This window comes from Diceros bicornis, chromosome 17 (assembly GCF_020826845.1).
Source record: "Diceros bicornis minor isolate mBicDic1 chromosome 17, mDicBic1.mat.cur, whole genome shotgun sequence".
In the NCBI taxonomy this organism is placed as follows: Eukaryota; Metazoa; Chordata; class Mammalia; order Perissodactyla; family Rhinocerotidae; genus Diceros; species Diceros bicornis.
Genome location: NC_080756.1, coordinates 58443120 through 58457603, shown reverse-complemented (window position 1 = coordinate 58457603; position 14484 = coordinate 58443120). Strand labels below are relative to the sequence as shown.

Below are 14484 nucleotides of genomic sequence, written 5' to 3'. Positions count from 1 at the left end.
GAAAAGTCTGTTTGCAATCGGAAAGTGGCTTTGGTAAGTTTGAAATCAGAGCAAGTAGAATTTGTAAAATGTACTTTATGGGAACTGTCATTGTGTGATGGTATAATTAATACACCTCTACAAAAGGGATATACCTGCCAACGGAATGGGATACGTGAGTGTCTGGCCAGGACACTCTGCCTTGGATAGTACTAGAGCTACCAGGTAAATCTTGCTCTTTAGTCCTACGTTACCTTATTTCCACGTAGGCCATTTCCCTTCTTTTAATTCATTCTTTCATCATCCAGGTTGTAGTATTATTGATTAGATTAGTTTCTTTCATATCTATCCTGTTTTCCTGATAGTATAATCTCAGAATTTAATGTTTAAAAATCCTAGATTTTCAGATAATTTACACATGGCTATTTTTGTCCTATATAGATTTTTGAAAAGCTTTATTGAGAAATAATTCTCATACTATAAATATATACCCAGTTACAGTATATAAATGATTTTTAGATCTTATATAAATGGAATCATACAATATGTAGTCTTTTGTGTCTGGCTTCTTTGACTTAGCAAAAGGTTCATCCATGTTGTAACATATATCAGTACTTCATTCTTTTTTTTTTTGGTGAGAACGATTGGCCGTGAACTAACATCTGTTGCCAATCTCCCTCTTTTTGCTTGAGGATGATTGTCCCTGAGCTAACATCTGTGCGTCTTCCTCTATTTTGTATGTGGGTTGCTGCCACAGCATGGCTTGATGAGCGGTGCGTAGGTCCATGCCCGGAATCTGAACCCACGAACCCCGGGCCACCGAAGCGGAGCACACGAACTTAACTACTATGCCACTGGGCTGGCCCCTTCCTTCCTTTTTATTGTTGAATGATGTTCCATTTTGTGGATATACCACATTTTGTTTATCCATTCATGAGCTAATGGATGTTTGGGGTATTTCTACTTTTGGCTATTACGAATGATGCTGCTCTGAACATTTGTGTACAAGTTTTTGTTTAGACATATTTTCATTTCTCTTGGGTAATATAGCTAAGTATAGGTATACCAAGGTATACCTACTATACCTTGGGTAATAGGAGTGGAATTGCTGAGTCATATAACTCTGTGTTTAATGTTTTAAGGAACTGCCAGACTGTTTTCCAAAGTCACTGAACCATTTTATATTCCCACCAGCAATGTATGAGGCTTCCAGTTTCTCCACATCCTTCTCAACAGTTATTCTTGTCTGTCTTTGATTATAGCCATTTTAGTGGGTATGGAGTGGTATCTCATTGTAGTCTTGATTTGCTTTTCCCTAATGACTAATGATGTTGAGCATTTTTTCTAACGTACTTAGTGGCTATTTGTATGTCCTTTTTGGAGAAATTCTATCCAAATCCTTTGCCCATTTTGAAATTGGTTTATTGTCTTTTTTTTTTTTTTAAGATTTATTTATTTATTTATTTCCCCCCCCCAAAGCCCCAGTAGATAGTTGTGTGTCATAGCTGCACATCCTTCTAGTTGCTGTATGTGGGACACGGCCTCAGCATGGCTGGAGAAGCGGTGCGTCGGTGCGCGCCCGGGATCTGAACCCGAGCCGCCAGCAGCGGAGCGCACGCACTTAACCGCTAAGCCACGGGGCCGGCCCGGTTTATTGCATTTTTATTGTTGAGTTGTAAGAGTTCTTTATATAGTCTAGATCCAAGTTCCTTATCAGAAATATTATTTATAAATATTTTCTCCAATTCTTTGGATTGTCTTTTTACTTTTTTTTGCTGAGGAAGATTTGCCCTGAGCTGACACCTGTTGCCAATCTTCCACTTTTTGCTTGAGGAAGATTTGCCCTGAGCTAACATCTGTGCCAGTCTTCCTCTATTTTGTATGTGGGTCCCTGCCATAGCTTGGCCACTGACAAAAGGTGTAGGTCTGCCCTGGGAACTGAACCTGGGCCGCCAAAGTGCAGCATGGCCAACTTAACCACTAGGCCGTGGAGCCAGCCCTCTTTACATTCTTGATGGTGTCATTTTTAGCACAAACAGAAAATTTTTAATTTATCTATTTTTAATTTAATTTATCAATTTTTTTCTTTTACTTGTACTTTTGGTATCATATCTAAGAAACCATTGCCTACCCAAGGTTACAAAGACTTGCTCCTATGTTTTCTTCTCAGAGTTCTACACTTTCTATTATCTGTTTTGAGTTAATTTTTATATATGGTGTGAGATGGGGGTCCAACTTCATTCTTTTGCATGTGGATATCCAGTTGTCCCAGTGTCATTTATTGAAAAACTATTTTTTCCCATCGAGTATATTTTGCTTTTATTTTTACTGGTATCAGTAGAGTACTAATATTTTTAGGGTATGTGGATGCCTTTGCTGGCTACAGAATGTAAAGATTTTTAGGCTCTGTCAGTGATGTTACTCAGGCATGGATGCACAGTAGGTAGAGAACATTTATGCCATCTAGTGGACAATGGATTAAAGTACAGCATAATCCCTTTGGGTTGGGTTGCTCATCTATTTGTACATACCCTTCTGAGAGAGGCAGTTATTAGTGCATTGAAATGATGTTTTAAAAAGTCTTCTAAAACTTTTAGTCTTATCTTCCTATGAGCTCACTTTGTGTGCCAGGAAGGTTAGTTATTTCTAGCCAAACTTATAGACCTCAGGCAACATTCTGATCTTGCTCTTTGTACCTTGTGGTCAGCCAGTCTATTCCAAGACTGTCATAATGTAACTAGCCCATCATCTCTAGGGAGTCCTTGGAAAATTGACAATCAGTGAAACCAAGGTATTATTAATTTGAGGCTTGCCTGAGCTTGATTATTTTATTGGATAAAGCCCTTTAATGGAAAATTTCCCCCCATTCAGACTCCTTTTTTTCCTCATTTATTTTGGCATCACCATTCAATTGCCCCCAGGGAATGACAGTTGGACATACCACCAGATTCTGGAGAAGATGGATTCTTTGAGTTACTGTTCAATTTCCAAGGGAATTGGGAAATTTAAATTTATGTGACACTTATGAAGGCAGCATATTTTAATTGCATTTAGGGCATCGAACATTCACCTTTGGCTGTCTTCCTGACTCCCCTGACCTTCCCTGACATTGTAAGGAGTCCTTTTGTATATGCAGCCACCCTTAAAGCACTCCTGGCTTTTCAGGGAAGGTAAACCGTGAATGAAATATGAGTTGGCATTCTTACATTGAAACTCAATTAGCACCCCTCTTTTCCCCCATCTCAACACGGGAGGGTGATTAGACTGCTAAATCAGGTGACAGTTTTCACCAAGATGGCAATTTGCCTGTATGTAGATATTTTATGATTTTTTCTTATTTACAAACTTGGACAATAGTGGGATATATTCAATGCTGTCATGTAGTAGCTGTGGTTCTGAAGTATTGTGGTGTTTCTTAAGTTGTTGATCTAAATGAGTTTGACTGGTGTTGAAGTTGATAGAGAAAGGCTTCACCAGATACCTTGATAGAATTACTGTGGCCAAGAGTGTCTGCCCTTTACAAGTCTAAGAACTTGGTTTTGTCAGTGAAGCTAGATGTACCCAGGTCCTTTGGCACAAACTCACGAGAGTCAGTTATGAAACCAGATACCAATTTATTAATTTACAATGAGAACTCTTAACTTCTTCAATGTGCGTTCATCTCTACTGTTCATGATTCTCTGTTCCTGGGAATGTGATGCCTAAGCAGTTAAATTGAAAATTAGAAGGCTGATTGGTAAGCAAGGAATCAGAAATGAAATTACATAATCCCCAGGGATATTTCATCAAGGTGGTGGGGAAGCCTTGTATAGTTTCCTGTCCTCAAAGAGGGTATGCTCTCCCAGTAAATAGAATTCTCTTGTCTACCAGATTCAGTATTTCTCTTTCTTGGACTGGCTGGATCAACTCTGTCAAATTCTAGCTCCTTGGCCTCCTTTTTCTAGATCACAAGCAGAATACTCCTCTATAGAATATTTTTTTCTTTACATGTTAATAAAATGGATTAGCTGTAGCTTGTGTTTTTGTTTCACAGTTAAGAGACTGTATGTGACTAAATAGCTGTGGCCACATTGATAAGATGCGGCCACATGTCTTTATACTCTCATGTCTTTATACTTCATATTTATCATCTCTTTAGGCAGGTTACTTATCCATTATATGAGACTTCTTAGTTGCTAGAAGAACCATATCAGCATGTTCTATGGGGAGGACCTCATTACAGCCTCCTATGTATTTAGTGTTCCTGGTACATTAAGGTTCATCTGTTCATATTAATTTATGAATCTGAAAATAATCTCAAAAGCCCCAATTATTCCTTCCCAACCTGCTCTAAGCTCTCTATTGATTCTTGATGGTATAGTCCATTTTGGCATATTATCTTAGCTCCCCAGTCTTTTTTCCTTATATACAAAGTTGGGTAAAAAAGAATAGTTCTATTTCTTCTGTGTCTTCTGGATTAATCTGCAAGCTTTCATCAGCCCAGTTCAGGAAGAACACACTTCCTTTCCTACTGATAGTCTCACCCCCTTGGAGTAACTCTTCTTCCTAGTGGCACTTTGTGCGTGTGTGTGTGTGTGTGAGAGAGCAAGATCAGCCGTGAGCTAACATCCATGGCAATCCTCCTCTTTTTGCTGGAGAAGACCGGCCCTGAGCTAACATCTGTGCCCATCTTCCTCCACTTTATATGGGACGCCGCCACAGCATGGCCTGACAAGCGGTGCATCAGTGCGTGCCTGGGATCTGAACCCGGGCTGCCAGCAGCGGAGTGCACGCACTTAACCGCTACACCACGGGGCCAGCCCCTAGTGACACTTTTTAAAAGCAGTATCAATGAAAAAAAAAAACAGATGGCTTTTTGCCTAAGAAGAAACAATAAAGTAGGTTATAATATCTTTGCTTTTAAATCATGACTTAATTTTTTAGCTTGAGGCTTGGCACTCTCCTATTCTGAGATATCCCAGATCCATTATAATTTCTGTGTATTATAAAGTCTTACTTGTCAAAGCCCGAGAATAGTATATGTGCTCGTAGTACCTTCCTTTCCATCTCATTGGATTGTTTCTTATAGTCTCTGATGCTTTTTTCCTGACTTTTCTTGCCACCATACTCTTTATCTTGCTTTTATCCATGGAGTTGATTGCTTTCTATTTGGAATGTTCCAACTGCCGTTTTTTTTCCTTCTTACCCTTCACCCTAATTTGTTTGATTTCTAATTATGTAAAAATGAGCAAGAAAGCAAAATTTATTGCTCTTTAGCTGATTAAAACATGAAAATAATTTGGGGTTTAGAGAATAGTGAGTTTTACTTTTTTCTTCCAATTACAAAAGTTAGAAAATATAGAAAACTAGATAAAGGAAAGTAATTATCCGTATTCTAGTACCCAAAGAAATCAGCATTGCTGTGTTCCTTCGTCTTTTCCCCTATGCATATGTGTTTATATATTTTAAACTTGTGATCATGCTTTGATAATAATATGATAATTGCTATATATATTTTAAGTAGACTTGGCTCATGGCCTCAGCTTGGCCAGAAATGAATTTGTATCAGTTTAAATAGATCTTTATAGGTGTTCAGTAAATATTTATTAAATGAAATGAATGAATTCTTGCTCCTCTCTTTGCCTCAATCTTCCCCTTTCTTAAGTGAGAAAAATTAATTTACAAGCGATTTTGTGAGTGAAAAACTAAACGTTCAACGTAGCTAGGTCTTGTCGTAACTCTCCTGGCTATAATATCACAATTGTTTCCTAGAGAGCACTGCTGGAGAAGAAGCAGAGAAAAAAGCGGCTTGAGCCACTCATGGTGCAGCCGAATCCAGAAGCCAGGCTACGTCGGTCAAAGCCAAGAGGTAGTGAGGAGCAAACTCCTTTGGTGGAACGTCCTACCCCACACAACGATGTCATCCTACATGGTGTGTATTTAGACAGCATCTCTTCCTGCTGGGGTACAGTTTTCACAAACCTGGAGAAGGCAGGATTCTCAGATGAACCAAAGGAACAACATTAGCATCATTACTAGGTAGCTTGCTAAATCTTTATAATCACATTCTGGGTCTTTGAGTTGGAATAAAAGCAGTGATCTAAACAGTGGAAGATACTTTAAAGTTCATGTCCATCCCGGATTTGTTGTTTTCAATGCCAAATTGATTAATCCAAAATGGCCTATTTGAGGAGCTTACAGTCTTGATTGTTACATCATGGCAGAGTCAACCCTGAAGCCAGGAGTAGGTAGAGAGCATCCATTCTTCCAATAGATAGGACTCAGAGGATCATCTGAGATAGTGAGGGGAAGAAGAATAGGATTACGAGCCTCCAAATCAAGCTGCCTGAGCTATTGCCTTGGACAGGATCTGAACTTTGAAGGACCTACTTCGTAGTCATGCTCTCATTCTTAAGTTTCTAAAGCACAAATCAAGTACATTCAAGTAAGAGAGCACGTTAATAAAGTGAACACTGGTCCTGAATTACTCTCAACAACTGTCCTCGTGGATGTTAGGGAAGGAGGAGAAGTGACATGGTTTGGTGGCTCTTAATTCTGATCACATACACCAAAACCACCCAGCTAAATAGTGGATAATACTTTCCTCTTGTCTCTTTTCTTTTGGCCCCTAGGCATTGATGGTCCAGCTGCCTTCCTGAAGCCAGATGCTCAAGATTTGGAAACCAAACTTCATGTTCTCTCAGTAGGTTCTTCAGCTGTGGAAGAGGGCACTGAAGGAAGTGTTGATGGGGAGAGTACTTTGGATACTGCTTCCAAGCCGGATCTTCAGGAGATTCTGCAAAAACATGGTGAGGATTGGCAGTGATTTTAAGACAATTGTCTTAGTCATTTGTAATCTTTTACTTTACTTTCTTTCATTGTTGGTTAGTGATCAAGATGACTCAAAATTGATGATAATGTGGCTTAGGGCTTTACATAGGTGATATTAGGCATTTTTGACATCTGAGATTGGTCATTGTCAACAATAGTAGTGTTTATCCTATTACTTGAGAAAATTAGGTAATTAAATCAAGTGTAAAATATCAGCAGCATTAGCTACTATATATAACTATTTCTTTCTTTTTGAAATTTTAGTTTTAGTTCCCACCCTCTTCCTTTGATAGAGTTGCCACTCCACGCTCCTACTCGCGTCCATTTCACAGTTTATATTGATCTAGTGATAAGGGGAAGGATAAATAGCCAGCTTAATAGAAACACAAATTGGATCAAAACATACTTAAGCTAATACTTTTTCCACTAAGAGCCTACTTGCTGCCAGTTGGAGTTATCATTTCCATAAATGTTCCTGTACATTTCAGAGGTCCCTTATAGTCTTCCTTCTTTCTTAGAAAAATAATTTTATAGTGAAAAGGAATTAAATGTCCCCTTTTCGGATTAGAAGACTGAAGCCCAATACTGAATAAATATTTATATGTGGTGCCTATTTTATAATAGGTAGGTATTGCTGGGTCTTGGGATATATGGATCAGGAGATTCTGGCTCAGAATGATAGAATAGATGTACATTCACATATTCATCCATTTAGAAAATATATATTGAGTATATACTATATATCAGGCATTGTTCTAGCACTTAAGATACAGTAGGAAGCAAGGTGCCTGCCCTCTGGGGCATTTATTCTTTTATTTTATTTTATTTATTTATTTTTTTGTGAGGAAGATCAGCCCTGAGCTAACATCCGTGCTAATCCTCCTCTTTTTGCTGAGGAAGACCGGCTCTGAGCTAACATCTATTGCCAATCCTCCTCCTTTTTTTTTTCCCCAAAGCCCCAGTAGATAGTTGTATGTCATAGTTGCACATCCTTCTAGTTGCTGTATGTGGGACGTGGCCTCAGCATGGCCAGAGAAGCAGTGCGTTGGTGTGCGCCCAGGATCCGAACCCAGGCCACCAGTAGCAGAGCACGTGAACTTAACCTCTAAGCCATGGGGCCAGCCCTGAGGCATTTATTCTAATTGAGGCTTCATGCACTTAAATAGCCAAGAGAGCACCAAGAAGGACACCTAACACAGAGTTGAAGATTTGGAAAGCTTCCCAGAGAAAGTGATGTCTAAGCTGGAGCCTGATGCAGGAAGAGGAGCTGGCCAGTTCACAATGGCTGGAGCTCAGAGTGTGGGGTGATATGGTGGGAAGGGGAGTGTAGAGAGATGAGCCTGGAGAGGTAAGTGGGCTCTGATTATTTAGGACATTATAGGCCATATTAGGAATTTAGACTTTATCTGAAGAGTAATAGGAACCTATGAGGGATTTTAAGCTGAGGAATGATATATCATCAGTTTGGGCTGTAGAAAAAGTACTCTGCACCATAAAGAATGAATTGGAGGGGGGCAGGTCTGGAAACAGGAAAACTAGTTAGGAGATGGTTTGGCTGATGGCCTGACCTAGAGTTATAACGTGGTGTATAATGCACAGGTGTCATCTGTGGAAGCAATTGGAGACTGACGTTTTGAATGTCTCTTGTGTGTCAGGTACTTGATATACATTATCTCAATTAATTTAATATTTGTAACAATACTTTGAGGGGTTTATACATATTAGTCTCTCTATTTGGCATAAAAGAAAATTGGTTCTCGGGGCCGGCCCTGTGGTGTAGTGGTTAAGTTCGGTGCACTCTGCTTCAGTGACCTGGGTTCGCGGGTTCGGATCCCGGGCGCGGACAGACCACTTGTCAGCCATGCTGTGGCAGCAACCCACATACAACATAGAGGAAGACTGGCGCAGATGTTAGCTCAGGGCTGATCTTCCTCAAGCAAAACAAAAAAACAAAACAAAACAAAGAAAGTTGGTTCTCAGAACGGCTAAGTAATTTGTCCTGGATCACACTGCTAGTTAGGTGGCAAACTTGGGCAGAAGAAATAACGTGTGCAAAGCATCAGGTGTAAAAAACATGATATGATTGTGCAAACTGGGACAGATGACCAGCGTGCAGAGTGTGCTAAAGGCAGTGTAGTGAAATGGATTAGAGCCAAGTTCTGCAGCCAGCTTGCTTGGTTTTGAATCTCAACTCGGCCACATCTGTCTGGTAAAGGGGGAAACCAGCTTAACTTTTCTCTGCCTCAGTTTCCCTGTGTGTAATATGAATGTGATTATGGTACTTCTCTATTACTTTACTACTACTATTTTTACAACAAAAGAAAGTGAAAGATGGAGCTGGCACTGTGGCGTAGTGGTTAAGTTCGCACGCTCTGCTTCAATGACCTGGAGTTCGTGGGTTCGGATCCCGGTGCGGACCTATGCACTGCTCATCAAGCCATGCTGTGGCAGCATCCCATATACAGAATAGAGGAATATGCGCACAGATGTTAACTCAGGACTTCCTCAGCAAAAAGAGGAAGATTGGCAACGGATGTTAGCTCAGGGCCAATCTTCCTCACAAAAAAAAAAAAAAGAAAATGAAAGATGTGGAGTCAGAGCAAAGAGAACTTTCAGTTTAACAAAACTGAAGTCATCTAGCTAAATAGTGGCAGACCTAGATTTTCTGATTCTCAGTCTAGTTCTTTATCCCTTACTATAAATACCATGTTGTACCCTTTTGCCCTGCCCTACTAAGTGACTGCTGTGTTCATTCTCAGGATTGGCCTTTCAGCGCCAGATGGATTAATGCCTTTTCACGTCTCAACAAGTTGCATCTTGACCATAAAACCCATTAAGTGCTCTCTTGATTAAGATCTAAGAAGTGTCACTTTGGCAGATTATGTCCCTTATGTGGCTCCAATTTGCTTGTCTTACAAGTTTGGGAGAAATCTTTGATTTCCATCTTAAAATATGTATTCACATAAACTGAGTTCTTGGTATAAAATTGGCATTTGAGAACATAGTATTAAGTGACGGTATCCACATGATAGTGAGATCCCAAGAGTTTTATGCCTTTTTGCTACCAAAAAAAATGTTAACATTTTAGAAAACAAAAGAAAAAATGTCCTTCAAAAACCAAAGAATTTTTTTATAATAGCTTTATTGAGATATAATTCACATGCCATACAATTCACCCATTTAAAGTAAGTAATTCATTGGTTTTCAGTATATTCACAGAGGTCTGCAACCATCATCACTATCAATTTTAGAACATTTTCATGACCCCCAAAAGAAACCTCCTGCCCGTTAGCAGTCACTGCCTGTTTCCCTCCAACTCTTCCAGCCCTAGGCAACTACCAGTCTACTTTCTATCTCTGTGGATTTGCCTATTCTGGATATTTCATGTAAATAGAATCATATACCATGAGGTCCATTATGACTGGCTTCTGTGACCTATCATGTTTTCAAGGTTCATCCATGTTGTAGCATGTATCAGTACTTCATTCCTTTTTATTATCAAATAACATTCCATTGTATGGATATACTACATTTTGTTTCTCTCTTCATCAGTTGATGGACATTTTCGTTGTTTCCACTTCTGGCTATTATGAATAATGTTGCTATGAACGTTCATCTATAAGTTTTTGTGCGGACATATGTTTTCACTTGAGATTAATTTTTTTAATTGATGTCATAATAGTTTATAACATTGTGAAATTTTAGTTGTACGTTATTTTTTGTCAGTCACCATCTAAACGCGTCCCTTCACCCCTTGTGCCCACCCCTCGACCCCCTTCCCCCTGGTAACCACCAAACTGTTCTCTCTGTCCGTGTGTTAGTTTATATTCCACATATGAGTGAAGTCATACAGTGTTTGTCTTTCTCTGTCTGGCTTATTTCACTTAACATAATACCCTCCAAGTCCATCCAAGTTGTTGCAAATGGGATGATTTTGTGTTTTTTTTTTATGGCTGAGAAGTATTCCATTGTATATATGTAACACATCTTTATCCAATCATCTGTTGAGAGACACTTGAGTTGCTTCCACTTCTTCGCTATAGTGAATAATGCTGCAGTGAACGTGGGGGTGCATAAGCCTCTTTGGGTCATTGATTTCAGGTTCTTTGGATAAATACCCAGAAGTGGGATAGGTGGATCATAAGGTATTTCTAGTTTTAATTTTTTGAGGAATCTCCATACTGTTTTCCATAGAGGCTGCACCAGTTTGCATTCCCAGCAGCAGTGAATGAGGGTTCCCGTTTCTCGATGTCCTCTCCAACTTTTGTTATTTTTTGTCTTGGTGATTATAGCCATTCTAACAGATGTAAGGTGATATCTTAGTGTAGTTTTGATTTGCATTTCCCTGATGATTAGTGACGTTGAACATCTTTTCATGTGCCTATTGGCCATCTGTATATCTTCCTTGGGAAAATGTCCGTTCATATCCTCGGCCCATTTTTTGATAGGGTTGTTTTTCTGTTGTGTGTTCTTTATATATTATGGAGATTAACCCCTTGTTGGATATATGATTTGCAAAGATCTTCTCCCAGCAGGTGGATTGCCTTTTCGTTTTGATCCTGGTTTTGTTTGCCTTGCAGAAGCTCTTTACTCTGATGAAGTCCCACTTATTTATTGTTTCTTTTGTTTCCCTTGCCCGAGTAGACATGGAATTCGAAAAGATCCCTCTGAGACCGATGTCAAAGAGTGTTCTGCCTATATTTTCTTCTAGGAGTTAAAGAGTTATTTCCTCTTTATAGTTTCAGGTCTTACCTTCAAGTCATTGATCCTTTTTTGGTTTTTTTTTTAGTAAGGAAGATTAGCCCTGAGCTAACATCCATTGCCAATCCTCCTCTTGTTGCTGAGGAAGATTGGCCCTGGGCTAACATCCATGCCCATCTTCCTCTACTTTATATGTGGGACGCCTGCCACAGCATGGCTTGATAAGCAATGTGTAGGTCCATGCCTGGGACCTGAACCCATGCACCCTGGGCCACCTAAGTGGAGCGTGCGAACTCAACTTCTCTGCTAACAGGACGGCCCCTTGATCCACTTTAAGTTAATTTTTGCATATGGCGAAAGAAAATAGTCTACTTTCATTCTTTTGCATGTGGCTGTCCAGTTAATGAAGAGACGTTCCTTTCTCCATTGTATGTTCTTGGCTCCCTTGTAGAAGATTAGCTGTCTGTAGATGTATAGTTTTATTTCTGGGCTTTCAATTCTGTTCCATTGATCTGTATGTCTGTTTTTGTACCAGTACCATGCTGTTTTAATTATTATAGCTTTGTAGTATACTTTGAAGTCAGGGATTGTGATGCTTCCAGCTTTGTTCTTTTTTTTCAGGATTGCTTTAGCTATTCAGGTCTTTTGTTGCCCCATATGAATTTTAGTATTCTTTGTTCTATTTCTGTGAAGAATGTCCTTGGGATTCTGATTGGGATTGCATTGAATCCGTAGATTGCTTTAGGTAGTATGGATATTTTAACTATGCTTATTCTTCCAATCCATGTGCATGAGAGATCTTTCCATTTCTTTATGTCATCATCGATTTCTTTCAATAACGTGTTATAGTTTTCATTGTATAGGTCTTTCACCTCCTTGGTTAAACTTATTCCTAGATATTTTATTCTTTTTGTTGTGAGTGTAAATGGGATTGTCTTATTGAGTTCTCTTTTTGTTAGTTTGTTATGAGAGTATAGAAATGCAATTGATTTTTGTAAGAAGCTCTTTAGTCTGATGAATTGATTTTGTACCTTGCAACTTTGCTGTAGTTGTTGATTATTTCTAATAGTTTTCTGATGGATTCTTTAGGGTTTTCTGTATATAAAATCATGTCATCTGCAAACAGCGAGAGTTTCACTTCTTCACTGCCTATTTGGATTCCTTTTATTCCTTTTTCTTGCCTAATTACTCTGGCTAAAACCTTCAGTACTGTGTTGAATAAGAATGGCGAGAGTGGGCACCCTTGTCTTGTTCCTGTTCTCAGAGGAATGGCTTTCAGTTTTTCCCCACTGAGTATGATGTTGGCTGTGGGTTTGTCATATATGGCCTTTATTATGTTGGGTACTTTCCTTCTATACCCATTTTATTCAGAGTTTTTATCATAAATGGATGTTGGGTCTTGTCACCTGCTTTCTCTGCATCTATTGAGATGATCATGTGGTTTTTATTCCTTATTGTCTTACTGTGGTGTATCACATTGATTGATTTGCGAATGTTGAATCATCCCTGTGTCCCTGGTGTAAATTCCACTTGATCATGGTGTATGATGTTTTTAATGTATTACTGTATTCAGTTTGCCAATATTTTGTTCAGGATTTTTGCATCTATGTTCAACAGTGATATTGGCCTGTACTTTTCCTTCTTTGTGTTGTCCTTGACTGGCTTTGGTATCTGCGTGATGTTGGCCTCATAGAATGTGTTAGGAAGTGTTCCATCTTCCTCTATTTTTTGGAATAGTTTGAGAAGGATAGGTATTAAATCTTCTTTGAATGTTTGGTCAAGTTCTCCAGAGAAGCCATGTGGTCCTGGACTTTTATTTTTTGGGAGGTTTTTGATTACTGTTTCAATCTCTTTACTTGTGATTGGTCTATTCAGAGTCTCCATTTCTTCTTGATTCAGTTTTGGGAGGTTGTATGAGTCTAAGAATTTGTCCATTTCTTCTAGATTGTCCAATTTGTTGGCATATAGTTTTTCATAGTATTCTCTTATAATCCTTTGTATTTCTGTGGTATCCATTGTGATTTCTCCTCTTTCATTTTTAATTTTATTTATTTGAGCCTTCTCTCTTTTTCTTAGTGAGTCTGGCTAAAGATTTGTCAATTTTGTTTATCTTCTTAAAGAACCAGCTCTTAGTTTCATTGATCCTTTCTTGTGTTTTTTTGGTTTTAATTTCATTTATTTGTGCTCTAATTTTTATTATTTCCCTCCTTCTCCTGACTTTGGGCTGTGTTTGTTCTTTTTCTAATTAGTTTCTAATCAGGTGTAGTTTAAGATTGCTTATTTGGGATTTTTCTTGTTTGTTAAGGTGGCCTGTATTGGTATGAGTTTCCATCTCAGGACCGCTTTTGCTGCATCCCATATGAGATGGTATGGAGTATTTTCATTTTCATGTCTCTTCAGATATTTTTTTATTTCTCCTTTAATTTCTTCAATGATCCATTGGTTGTTCAGTAGCATGTTGTTTATTCTCCACATCTTTGTCACTTTCCCAGTTTTTTTCTTGTAGTTGATTTCTAGTTTCTGACCATAATGCTATGGTCAGAAAAGATTCTTGTTATGATTTTAATCTGCTTAAATTTATAGGGGCTTGCTTTGTTTCCCAGCATGGGGTCTATCTTTGAGGCTGTTCCATGCACACTTGAGAAGAATGTGTAATCTGCTGTGTTTGGATGGAGCCAATCTTCATGCCAATCTTCTATTTTGTATGTGGGATGCCGCCACAGCATGGCTTGATGAGCAGTGTGTAGGTCCGTGCCCAGGATCCGAACCTGTGAGCCCAGGCCGCCGAAGTGGAGTGCACGAACTTAACTGCTACGCCACCAGGCCAGCCCCTGAGATAGTCTAAGGAAATAAGAGGCCATCAGAAAATGGACTAAGTCGATTCCAACTTCTTCCCCTTCTAAGTTATTATTGTCACAACCTATTCCATCTTGTGTTGTGAGTTTCTGGTTAAATGATGAGGTTATATTTATTTTTGGTGTTTTCCTTCCCTTA

At 39.0% G+C, this 14484-nt stretch overlaps 1 protein-coding gene across 1 annotated transcript in view; it reads left to right on the top strand.

Moving 5' to 3' along the window:
* Positions 1-14484, top strand: part of TULP3 (TUB like protein 3) — a 72016-nt gene that overhangs the window by 44588 nt on the left and 12944 nt on the right. The window contains exons 3-4 of the mRNA XM_058559050.1: positions 5731-5890; positions 6591-6767. Coding sequence (XP_058415033.1) covers positions 5731-5890; positions 6591-6767 — 337 coding nt within the window. The remainder of the gene's footprint in view (positions 1-5730; positions 5891-6590; positions 6768-14484) is intronic.